The sequence below is a fragment of the Perca flavescens genome, chromosome 20, assembly GCF_004354835.1.
Source record: "Perca flavescens isolate YP-PL-M2 chromosome 20, PFLA_1.0, whole genome shotgun sequence".
Taxonomy (NCBI): domain Eukaryota; kingdom Metazoa; phylum Chordata; class Actinopteri; order Perciformes; family Percidae; genus Perca; species Perca flavescens.
Window position 1 is genome coordinate 15,546,260 of NC_041350.1, and position 12,643 is coordinate 15,558,902.

General features: G+C 40.6%; 1 protein-coding gene and 1 long non-coding RNA gene across 7 annotated transcripts in view; both read right to left on the reverse strand.

The window, feature by feature from the left end:
* Positions 1-8,569, reverse strand: part of unc79 (unc-79 homolog, NALCN channel complex subunit) — a 31,777-nt gene extending 23,208 nt beyond the window's left edge. For 5 of the 6 annotated variants that reach the window (XM_028566599.1, XM_028566598.1, XM_028566597.1 and 2 more), the window contains exons 1-8: positions 8,396-8,569; positions 6,900-7,020; positions 3,368-3,681; positions 2,443-2,613; positions 2,155-2,250; positions 1,991-2,046; positions 1,110-1,239; positions 910-974 (exon numbers count right to left, since the gene is read on the reverse strand). In XM_028566599.1, the coding sequence (XP_028422400.1) occupies positions 910-974; positions 1,110-1,239; positions 1,991-2,046; positions 2,155-2,250; positions 2,443-2,613; positions 3,368-3,681; positions 6,900-7,020; positions 8,396-8,417 (975 nt within the window). In that variant the 5' untranslated portion in view covers positions 8,418-8,569. The remainder of the gene's footprint in view (positions 1-909; positions 975-1,109; positions 1,240-1,990; positions 2,047-2,154; positions 2,251-2,442; positions 2,614-3,367; positions 3,682-6,899; positions 7,021-8,395) is intronic. The other variant, XM_028566601.1, reaches the window with a different exon arrangement.
* Positions 8,570-9,506: 937 nt separating this feature from the next.
* LOC114547437 (uncharacterized) lies at positions 9,507-10,608 on the reverse strand. Its single transcript, XR_003691159.1, has 2 exons — positions 10,410-10,608; positions 9,507-9,723 (listed from the first exon to the last, which is right to left on the reverse strand). It is a non-coding gene; the product is annotated as an uncharacterized LOC114547437 (long non-coding RNA).
* Positions 10,609-12,643: the final 2,035 nt, after the last annotated feature.

Below are 12,643 nucleotides of genomic sequence, written 5' to 3' on the forward strand. Positions count from 1 at the left end.
AAGGTTCAACCATTAAAGGCATTCTCCGAAAAAATTATTTTGACTACCCTCCTTTCAGCAAAAAGAAAAAAACAACCCTCCCTTTTTCTGAATCCTCCTCCCCCCAAAATGTTTTTCGTACAGTCCCTTGGAATAGACTATCATACACTACATTTACTACAGCTAACATTTTCCATTTGTCTCTCTTACATAGTACTCTCCAAGGGTAGTATAACATTATCTAGCCCAAGAAATCATTTGGCACCTATACCTGTCTCCCCACGCCTTTGCGTGGATGGCTGCGTGCATATGCTGCGCTCTGTTCCCTTGCAACCTTTGCCTGGCCCTGTGCTAAACCTCAATGCTCGTGGCCTCAATGTTCAGATGGTGCACTGTAATTTAGTGTGCTCACTAGATGCCACCCATCCTCAAGGGCTGCACGGGGTCACCGCTTCCAATTAAGCCCCCCTCCCTCAGTACCCCCTCCCTGCTCCTGGTAATTGAAATCCGCCCCTGTCCATGCCTCTGTTCCTACTCTATTTGTCAGTTTTGAGCACAGTTAAGTAAGGGCATGCGAAGCTGATAAAGCAGAACAGCAACAGCAGAGACTGGCGTAAAGTAGCATAGAAGCTGATATAATTACCCCACTCTCACTGATTTATTTACAGAGGGGCTCACAAAAACAAACACGCCGACACACACAGTTGAACCCGGCGAGGCAATTTGGCACATGCCCCATACATTCCCGAGGTTGTTCTCAAGGGAAGCAGCTTTTGAATACAGAGTGTGCTAAGTGCTAATCTATCCTCTTACGGTAAAAAGGCATGGTAGACGTAAAGGGATGTGGGATCCAACAACCATAAGTGTACCTGTGATGTAAGAATTAATATCTAAGGCTTATTTAACATGTGTTTGTAAGACTGAAGTCACCTTGACAGCAGGTTTATTGATAGCATTGTGGCACTCGATATGTTGACAGTGGATGGGGTTCCAGGCTGATCCAGGAAATGGAAGAGAGACAGAAGATTGGCAGTGGGGGAGGAGTAAAGAAGAAAAATGGGGGATAGGTTAGACCTTTAGTTAGTTCAAGGGCAGATCAAGCAGCAGATGTGACATTAAGAGAATCTGACCTGTGTACTGAAGCCCCCTGTATTCACTGATGGCTCCTGGTGGCTTCAGGTTGGGCCAGTAATGAAACAGCATCTGCACAGCTGGAGGCTTTACTTGGGATGGGCCATAGGATATGACATAAAGAAGGTCCTGCACACAGTACAAACATCAAGAGTAATTACAAAGTGCATGATATTCAAATATATATATTTGCATACTAATGAATAGAAAGCAACTAGTTGAAGGTTTTAATTCCAACATGCTTTATATCCATTTTAAAGACTAAATGTTGCCTGATGCCCATTGTTTCATTTTTTTATATATTAAGGAAATTATATATTTTTTCATTTTAAAAGGAATAGTCAAAAATGGACAATGTTCTATGGTCGCTATATATGAAGCTAGCACCAGCAGACCATTAGCTTAGCTAACAGTTAGCTAAATTAGCCTGAAATGTAAAAGCAAGTTGTAGTTTCAGGGGTTGTCATGCACTGTTTTTTTTACATCTCAGTTTTTTTATGAATTAAAGAAACAATATATAACATGTTAATTAGTGAGCTTAGACTGAGAGCTTTATTTAACTTAGTTTGAACAGAACCAGGCCATAGATATAAATATGGACACTTCGGCCAGAGACTTACAGATGTTACAGATGGCTAATACTACCACGCGTGTTTATTAATTTGTAATTTCTAATAGCAACTGCTGTAGTGGATGCTGATTTGTCTTATATGGAAAGTAAACCCCAGGAATAGGCTTTTCTTTTTTTGAGATAGACAGATTAAAGAAATGCTAAATGATAGTTTGCATTGAAGTTAGTGGAACAGAGGCAAACCTTCCATTGTGCTTTACAGTACACACATGACCATATATCTGCATTATGTGTTTAGAGGGGACGTACCTTCCACACTTCCTGTTTGTGCTTCATTAGACACTCCAACAATTGACAGTGATACACTTGAAAGAAGAAGAGACCTGTTTAACTAGAGCGCCATTACTGCATAACATTACAGTCTAGGTTACTTTTACATGCAAGCTTCAAAAGCAGCCGATATGATGGGTTACCTGGATTTGTGGTGTACTGCATTGCAATCATGAGCATGGAGGAGGCAGACAGATTGACATAGGCCGGGACTCCCCCCTCCCTCCGAGTGGAGCCCACTACAGACGGGCAAGGAAGAGAAAGAATGAACTTCACTTCCCTGTTGTGTTTAAGATAGTAGTATATCTTTTGATGAAAATAACATGAATACATTTCATTCGGTCACCAACTATCCCACCACATAGGTACAGTTTCATTATGACAGGAAGTGAATTAGTTGTCTAAATGATCTTATGATAGGTCATACTCACATATAGCCATGGGGAGGAAAGAGGTGCTCAGGTACTCAATGATGTCTTTGTGGAGAAAAGGGGGAAATGTGGCTAAAGTGGAGATCATAGTATAGGGCAAAGTGCTGAGAATATCATCACTGAGAAAGGGCAGGAGGCAAGTTGTTGTGTAAAATATGGACTGTCCCAGATCTGATGAGAAAGGGAAAAAGGCAAACAAAGACAAAGAGAGATACACAGACACTCATTCAATTAACGGTACATACAGTATTCACATACTGTATGCAGCCAAAGATGTCAAAGTTACATGGAATTTCAGTCATTAAATATTTTTATATATTAGAACAACAGTGACAGAAAGTAAAACATTTGGAATATGAACTTTAGCTGAGGGCAGTGAGCTTTTTTTAAAGCCACTTTAGCACAATTTGCCCTCAGGAAAAGTAGAGCATTCTAGTCAAGGAGAAGGGTTTTCATGCTTTTTGAGCTTTTTTTTAACAGTGGTAAAATATTCATGAAAAACACGAGCACTGACTGTGATGCAGCCTTGGGCCCGTGAAAAACAGTGTGGAAATAAATAATTCTCAGATGTATTCTGAATGTATTGAAAAAAGAAAACATTATATATGCCTATGTGTGTTTTCCATTTAACTTATATAATTGCACATGACAACATAAGTAAAACATTTCTCCCACTTTACATAACAAACATGCAGTCAAGTATGATACACAGAAGAGAAGGCCTATGTCTGGTGTATCCAATGGCTTATGAGCGATTAAGTTGACAGGATCCAGCGTGCTCCCAATCACCCCATGCATCCCTCAAGATCCTCAGCAGGACTTCTCTCCTCCAGTTACAAAAGAGGCCAAAAAAGCAGCAGTGGCTTCATGCAGGCCAGGCTCGGGATGATGATGACAAACAGTGGTGCACTGGGCCTTGACTCACCATGCTGACCGTGCTGCAGCAGGGGCACCAGGTCAAGCAGGGTCACGAGGGTCACATAGAGGCCCTGATAGTCCAGAGAGGGGTACTCTGAGAGCTGAGCGTCCCGACTCTGCTGCCCCTGCCCCCCGCGGTCTGACGGGGCATCGCGCAGAACGCTGTAAAGGAGGGAGCGAGTAACTGTAGGGTTGATGGAACTGACTTGTGGTCTTAGAGATGGGGTGAGTGGGAATGGCACAGGAAAAAGACACATGGTCATGGGCACGGCCAAATTGGAAGCTTCCTGGTTCTCCTTCCTGCCTGTGCGGGACAGAATGCTGCTCCGGGGCGGGAGGGGAGGGGAGGGTAGGGGAGGGGAACAAGGGAAAAAAAGAGACAACAAAGACACAAAAAAACAGCACATTACATTGAAATGGCACTACAGAGACAGCGTAAATAGAAAAAAACAAACCCAGATAAACCCCACATAGGATGCAGTGTCTCACTATTTGACTGTATCACTGAAGGCATGGGCAATTTTTCCCTGCTTTGTTTGTTCAGAGTGACTTTAATTCAATTTATTTCGTTTTGTCTATCTTTGCACTTGGAAAACAAAAAAAACATGAGCACAAACTGCAATGATCACTGCATCTCATGCGTATCTGGTGACAAGGAGCAAAAATATAAAAAATGGCATGTTTTCAGTGGCAACCCCATACTTCTCAAAAAAGGCACAGTGCAAATGACTGTCCCTCGATGGCTGCCATCTTCCAATCAGCAAGGTCAGAGGCTACCATGCAAAAAGGCCAATGAGCCGTGGAATAAAAAAAGAAAAAAAAGAAATTTCCTTGTCTTTAGTGGGGCTGTCAAGGATGGGAGTGACACCAAATTGGTTCGGGAAAATACAGAGGTGACACTTTTGAAACATGCTTCAGCCAGTAATAAACATGTGTGTGAGGTTAGATCAAGTGCTCCTAGGTCACAGCACATGTTTATTGCGCCAGAGAAATAATGTCCGTATGCATACGTTATGATACTGTACCAGTATCATCAGGAGAAATAATGAGATCCAACAGGCATATGGATTCAGGTTTCTAAAATAAATGTAACTAATCTACGGTAAAGGAGAAACTATAATGACAAAGGAATAGGTTGTATCAGGGGAAGATGACTGGTAGCATTATGTTTGTGAGCTAATGTAGGATGGACAATTGTGTTTGTTGTCCCCTGGGGAAGGTGGTGGTTATATTCAATTTTAAGAGGGGAAAAACAAAAAGGGAAAAAACTAGTTGGGTTGAGTGTGGAGCATCTAGGGTGGAGGAGGAGGAAGGGGGGGCCAGAGAGCATTGCTCTTTTTACTGCACATTATTAAAGAGCTAAGCTGTTCTATCAGGCAAATGATTGGGATTTATCAAGAGAGCCCAGATTATAAATTCTGATGTATTGTTTTTTTATGTTTTTATTTTGAAAGGTCACTCAAAAAGTAGAGTTACAGCATTCTCGGCAAGTGAGAAAGGGGATTTCAAGATTTTTTAACATAACATTAGATGCATAATGTTGAGTTTAACAGTTTATACTGTCAACAGCAGAATATAACATTTTCTGACTTATCCCCTCAAAGTTATACTCTGTAAGATTTTAATCAGTGTAGATTCATTCATAAAGCTGCGTTATTATATACAGCGTAAAGTCAAACAGGTCTAATTCACAACAACAGACTGTATCTCAGAGTATGACTTTTTCACTGCCCATTTCAAATATAGAACACATCATTATTTTGAACAATGAACACAGAGATCAACAGACACGCTCACACGCATACACTGAACACACAAAGACTCACGCATATGTGCATACACACACACATACATACAAACGACAAAGAATTACAAACATGTACGACACATAAAACACATGTAGAAATGCACTGATACAGACACATGACATACATTGACTGTCAAACCCTGCACTGGCAATACAAAATAATTGACTGTGTGTGTGTAGCAGGAATTTAAAGCACAATCAGACTTCCTACAGTTACAGAATTCCAGAGAACTATGTCTAAACAATACTATATATTCTCAGAGTGATAGAGTTTGGCATGAAGTCAGAATGGCTCATTGATGCAAAGAGCTCAATCTGACCTTTGAGAAATATGACACAGCTTTGCCTCTTCTTTAAGGAAGCATATATAAAGTAATTGGCAGTAAACAGAAAAATGTAACCTTTCTTTATTTTCTGTTCTTCATCTGACCTGTGCTAAAACTAAACTTGGTGTGTGAATCAACAAACACCTCCTTTGGCCATTTCAGTTTTTCTTTCCAGGAACATGACACACGCCTGCTCCACTTTTTAAGGCTCACTACTCTTACTTTCTTCACCCCGGGCTTCAGAAGGCACAGGTGTCTGGATAATCCTGGAGTCCCTGCTGAGGAAACTAGACCCCTCTAATGGTGGGGAGAATTATTTGTTCTGCATATCTGAGGCTAAGAAGCTCTGCTTCAGGGAAAATAATAAGAAGCTGTTAACAGTGGCATCATTCCTTTTGCACTCAAATGCCCCTCCGAGACCAAATCATCACTTGAGTTTACACAGATTCCCACAGTTGCAGCCCCTGTCATGCTCCATCTGTGCCAAAGACATAAGATAGGCCATGTTTAAAAAAGCACAGTGGCTGCTGGTGCTGGACAACCCCTCAGCAAAGCACAAAGCAACCAGAATACTTTGTGAGCATCACTCAGCAGAGGAATAATCCTTATGGGGCTGAGGCATAAAGTGTAGAATTGAGGCTGGCTGCCAATCTCAAATAGATTGCACCCTAAGCTGATAATAATAATAAAAGTGGGGCATACAAATTCAGCCTCCAGTAATCCCATCCTTTTTGTAAATTAGCTAATAAGTTCGGACAGCACGAATATTTTCTGTGAAGCCAGCAGGCAGGAAGACTAAACCAACCATATGACATATCAAAGGATCCTATCACTGCAGCCTATTCTGATGTGGAAGAAGCTCCAGCTGGGAAAACAGAGATATGACACATCGTGAAATCTGATGTGTCCAAAATGGCTGCCTACTTGACCTGTGTTGGAGGAGGAAATAACATGCTGTTCCTTCCTCAGGCTTTCACAGCACCCAGGGGAGCAGGCTGACCCTGCAACTGCAGAGCCGAAGGAGCTGCCCTGCACCAGGCCCCTCTGGGAAGGACACAACAGGCCGCCCCAGGGAAGCATTCATTTAACAGGCAACCACTGAATCAATAAACATCACTGAGCCATCTATCTCTGCTGCTACTTTAAAACAACACCATAACGCCATAGGAAATCTGCTCCATCTTCTTCTATCTTTCAAAGCAGGGCAAGCAGTAGACACAGTTGGCCACTTCCCTAACTTCCTCTTGACATACTAAATTCATATTAATGGTGTCACTGTCATCTCTTTCAAGAAGTGTGTCAGAACAACCTGCTGTAAGTTATCTCGTCTGATGTGAGGAAGCTAAATATCATTCACATTCTACAGTCTGTTACTTCACCTGTTAGCTACAAAGCAGGGTACTTACCTGAGCAGGGTTTGGGAAAAGTATTTCAGTGTGTTTGCAATGTCTGTTCCGGAGGGCACAGGGTAAATATTGTGTTGCACACGGTTGTGATACTCTTGCAAGTATCGTATCTTAGAGGCAACTAGACAAAATAAAGAGCAGAGTAACAAGCAAATCAACACTAGTGAGACTAGCATATGAATCTGAGTGCACAGATAAGGCAAATGGTAGAACATGCATGGAGCTGTATTTCTTGGTTCATGTAAGACGGCATGTAATGCGGATGCTCCAATTATCAAGTCAAACAAAGAGTCTCTGTTCCCATGGCTGTCTGGCCTTCACCGGGGGACCTTTTTTTGCAGTAGCGAGGTCACAGGAACCCCTAGAGGAAGCAGTAACCTATTGCTTACAGAAACAAGCTCATGTACAAAAGGTTGCCAGTTCAAGTCCCAAGACAAGCTGGGAAAATGCAGTCAGCATGAGACACGAGAGAGGGCTTACTCATCCCTTTGCAGATGATACTGAGAGACATGTCAGCAACTTCTATGTTGAACTTCTCCCTCAGGTCAGGGTTTTAGGTATAAACGTGTTATTGTTGGGTTAAATTAAGAGTTAAATTAAGTTGGAGCGGGTGATCGCTGACCCATTTTCTGTGACTTTGGGCAGTGGTGTTTTAGCTTCCTCCCTGACCTGTAAATGACAAACCCCAAAAATAAAAATAACAGCTGCAGGCTTTAAGCAATGTAAAGTATGTGCTGCAAAACAAACTGTAGCACACATGCTTCTCACTGCATGTTGATGCCTAAACACAGCAATACATAGAAAAATTATGAAGATAACAGCTGACAATTTGTTGTTCTCTGTTGTTTTTCTGATCCATACTGACCACTAAACAATCAGGAATACTGCCAGTTGAAATGGAAGCCCCAAACACCAAGTTTGACCCCATAAGTTATGTCAGTTATACACTAAAAAACGAGCAATATGTGATTAAAAGTGTGCAGAGATCATTCAGTACTAATATTGAAGAAATTCTGAAGATAGGGGGTGCTTTCCACCTGTTCAAAAGCAATCGGAGGATTTAGGAGGAAATGAACAAGAGCCTTCAGGACGGTGTGATCAAACCACGTTATTGATCACTCCAATGCCACCATATTGTTCAGTAAAGAATCTGTCAGGTCGACCTTGAGACCAGCAGCACACCTCGCTTTCTGCACGCGCCTCATCCAGCCAAGTCAATCAAAAACAACACAAAAAGATAACATGACGATGTAGTAATTACATTGTTTTCCCTTGCCGAGAAATACACACATATACACAGTGGCTTCCTGTGTGCGCTGAGCCCTCCAGCCATCCTCTGCAGTGAGAGGACGTGTTGCAACCTGCCATAGCAACCGCGGTTTTATCACCAAGGACAGCTCCCCTCATTCGCTTTCTTGATTAAAACAAAAATCACATTTCCAGTTTCCAAAACCTCCATGACAAGACAGGAAAAACAGACACACAGCCGTACTTACACTGCTCTGCCTTCGTAGACATTTCGCAGACACTTTGGGAACCGTTAAACCCAGAATGTCAATTGTTTTGGTGTTTTTTTTTCCCTCTCCGGCGTTGTGTTTCCTTCTGTCGTGAAAAAGTGAATATACCCTCCTTGCAGCCCAGGCTCGGCTTGATTGTACCACTCTGCGCGATGGATTTGTACACTGTGGCTTTTTAGCGGTGGTACGGTCGCTTTTAGCGGAATTAAAACTAAAACCCAATTTTGTGAGTTTGATTTCAATTTTGAGAATTGTATTCTTTCGGGGCAGAGAGCAACGTTGATATACATCTGCCACAGCATACCTTTCCAAATGGACTGATCCACCTTTGACAAATTGTCATTCAAGATTTCCAACAACCCCATTAGTCCTCTTTGAACATTATAGGAGGGAAATAAATAGGTGTGTTTGCCGATATTCCTGCGCATTTGTGTATCTGAGCTGTATATAAAAACAAAACATTCAACAGATGGTTGTTACATTGTAATTATCATAAGCGTGACGTGTCCTGCATGGAGCAAACTTATATTTTAACTTATTTAAACATATTTTGTGTTTTTGTGTGTTTTAGGAAATTCAGATTTTCCCTTTGTTTTTGATTGTATTTCCTAATTTTGATAACAGGCAGTGAATGGTCTGTATATTATAATTAGGCTAATATTAATCCCCAGTAACACATGGAGGCCTTGAGTAAGAGTGATTCATTTACAAATGTAGGCCTACTTATACTTATATACCATTCTTCAAGCCTGTGATACATGCAGCATTTTTTTTAAATGAATTTCTGCATCCTTTTGTAGGAGCAAAATGCAACTGAAAGATAGACAGACTCCAGGGTCTGAACCACTGACAGACTGACAGACAATCCCCATTATCGTTTGAACTGTTGGAGTATTTCCATCTCATCTCCAGCTGATTGGGAGCAACATCCTGTCACTGCACCCTGGAATGACCCATTTGCTTACTACTGTTTACGCTATGAAGCAAATATTAAGCATTTTCCAAACATACAGTAATCAGACCAGTCAATAAATTGGCCTGTTTTTTTATACATCCCATGTCTTAGAAATAAAACATACCACAGCAGATATTATATCAAAGTCTTTATAGAGGGTAAACAGTTTCATCATCAAGTTTTACTTCCCTTCATGACATACACATTGGAAAAATCCACACACAGTAACATGTGTGCATGGGAGTCAGGTTTGTGGAGGTGATCTCTGTCGGTAGTCTGGGATGTGATGCAAGATCCATCCAGCCGGGCCCAAGAGAGTCACAGCAAACACACATATGGCAAAGAAAGATTGCTGTAAGAAAGAGAGAACATAAACATAATTGCATGAGGAAAGTTTTTTATGACACATTTCAAGGCACTGTCTTATAGCTCCTAAACCTCTCCTGTCATCAGCGAGAGGTTGAATAAAGGGAGAGAACACCTGTGTCCACAACAGAAGGACTTGATCTCAGTGACTCACCGGGACATATAACAGCAGCCCCCATTTATATCGTCCTACCATGCTATTCCCTTTGTCCCTCTGCACTCTGGTATTCCTAACCTGAGCCAGGCTTTGTAAAAGCCCCTGTGTACGTCCCTGAGGACAGATCAACAGATTTATAGTGGCATAAACACTGGCCGCTATGTTGCAGTTCCATCATAGTATCCCTTTACAGAGGCCAGAGCTTCACACTGACTTAGGAATAACAAATGAATAAAACATCTCTCCCACTCTACAGACTGGGGAACACAGTTCGCTTGAATTCCTCGCATTAGGGGAAATACAGTGAAGTAGATAGATACTGACTTCCCACGACTATTGCACTCTTTGTGTGGCAACTGGGTCCTTATCAATTGATTAATTGTAATTCAGCACCAAGTTAGCACACAAAAACATTACTAGCGTCCCTGATGTTGCAGTACATTTTGTTACAAACAACATGGGATGTCTGTCTATTCAACTTCTACCAAACTACTAACAAAGATATTCAGTCCTACCACTGGCCCGATGTTTTCTTTGGGCGGCTTGCTGTAGATGGTTGACCTGTGATTTTGCTGAACGTCTTTCATCAACGTGGACCAGGTCAGTGTGGGTCTCCTAAGAAGGGAGAACATCATTCTGCTCACAAAGTCACTCGCATCTACTGGAAAATGTTAATGTGCCTGTGGAAATTTCTTCTCATATCCTGTGAGATACTAACAGATAGTCACTACTTTCATCTAATTCCCACCACTGTTCCTGGGAGGAGTTACTTCCATGGGCCAAAGACACTCATGTAAACATACTGAACAACTTCTCATCAGGATAAGAATTATGGCCTTGTCTGTGAGACCATCAAATTAACTGTACAAAAAAAAAACTCTGTATAATAGGGATTCTACATTGTAATGAACTCTTGACAGCAATTGTATTTAAATATGGAGTTTTACTTAAGTTAACAGCAATCAACTGATCCAACATTTCTTCAAAACTTAAATTTACAACTAATGTGGACCAATTTTAACATGGGCTTCCAATAGATAGTCAAGCATTTTTTGACAATGAATTAAAATATGTGGATATTTACAATGAATATCAAGAAGAAACAAGTGGGCAAAATCTGCCAAGTTTTAAAGTTATTATCAGTATCTTTCATATTTTTTATTTTCAAAGATCAGGTTTTAGCATAAAGTCTTGCACATGAAGAATAAATAAAATAAAAATGCCCAAACTGTACCATGCAGGGTTGAAACTGATTTTCTAGACATGGCTGCAGAGGGAAATGATTAAGTAGAAAAACATATGAATTGTTCTGGGGGAAATAAAATTTTGCCATGGATTCTTGATTAAAAAGTTTGTATAGTTGGATAGCACCAAATCCAATCCCAGACAGATGAATTGTTCTGGGGGAAATTCATATTTGCCATGGATTCTTGATTAAAAAGTTTGTATCGTTGGATAGCACCAAATCCAATCCCTAGCGGAAAAACATCAACAACAATAAAGCTTAAAAAGTCCTTTATCATGCTCTACAAAAACTCACCACAACATGAACATATAGGCCTAGGGTCAGTCGATTATCTGAATTGATGACCTCATATTGCACTAATTTTCTAAATTAGAATAAACCTAAATTTAAGTGCTTGGTTCAGGAGTCCCATTCAGTTGTCGTTCCCTATTACCTATTCAATGTTATACTCTTGTGTTATTATGACGTCTTACAGGGCTTTTGAATGCATAAAAGTTGGGAATCCTGTTGGGGGATCCATTATTGCAAAACTGCAAAAAATGACCTTGGAGTCCATAAATGATGATTAAAAAGAAAAGCCATACTATACAGTGTGTACCAAAGACGTTTAACCTACATTACATGTATTGTGTCGCCCTCAACAGGAGGCCAAAAGAACTTCAATTAGAGGGCATTACAATAAACCAATTTGAACAGTGTAGTTGGGTTCACCCAGCTGCATATATGGTAGGGGTGGGAATCACCAGAGGTCTTAAGATACGATATCATCACGATACTTATGTCACAATACAATATTATTGCAATTTTAAACATATTGCAATATTCTGCGATATATTGCAATTCATTAACTTTTTTCCAACTTCAAATTTTTCCCAATTTCAAATTATGTCCCCAAAGGGAAACTTTGTCAACATCTGTTTTATCTAAAAAGATACATTTCTCTGTTTGATTATCTCACTTCAATTGTATTGCTGCAAAATCAGATTGTCAAGCAGGCAAACTGACCAACACATATATAATAAAAGATCGATACTTGTATTGCCACAGAAATTATTGCGATACTATGCTGTATCGATTTTTTCCCCCACCCTTAATATATGGTAGCCTATACGTAGATTAGATGGTTTCAAACTTCGACATAAATTCCCATGGCGTAGTTTTGTGTTATAGTTTACATCATAATCCCACGTAGACAAACCTCTATAAAAGAGATAAAAGTTAATAAATAATAATACAAAATATATATCATGTTGGGGAATGATGTTTTCATTCAACTACCCTTAAATTTGGAGCATAACGATTCACTTCTGTACTAGCCTACTCACTACTCCGATTGGTTATTAGGGCCCACTGCCAAAAACAAACCACTAGAGGGCACTCGCAAATCTGTTACTGCACAAGCTGCTCGTAATACTAACGGGCCTCCTCACCAGTCGGCGTACATCGGTCAAGCTAAGCAAAATACAGGAAAAAAAGAGAATTCGCCTCTAAATTAAAAGCGTG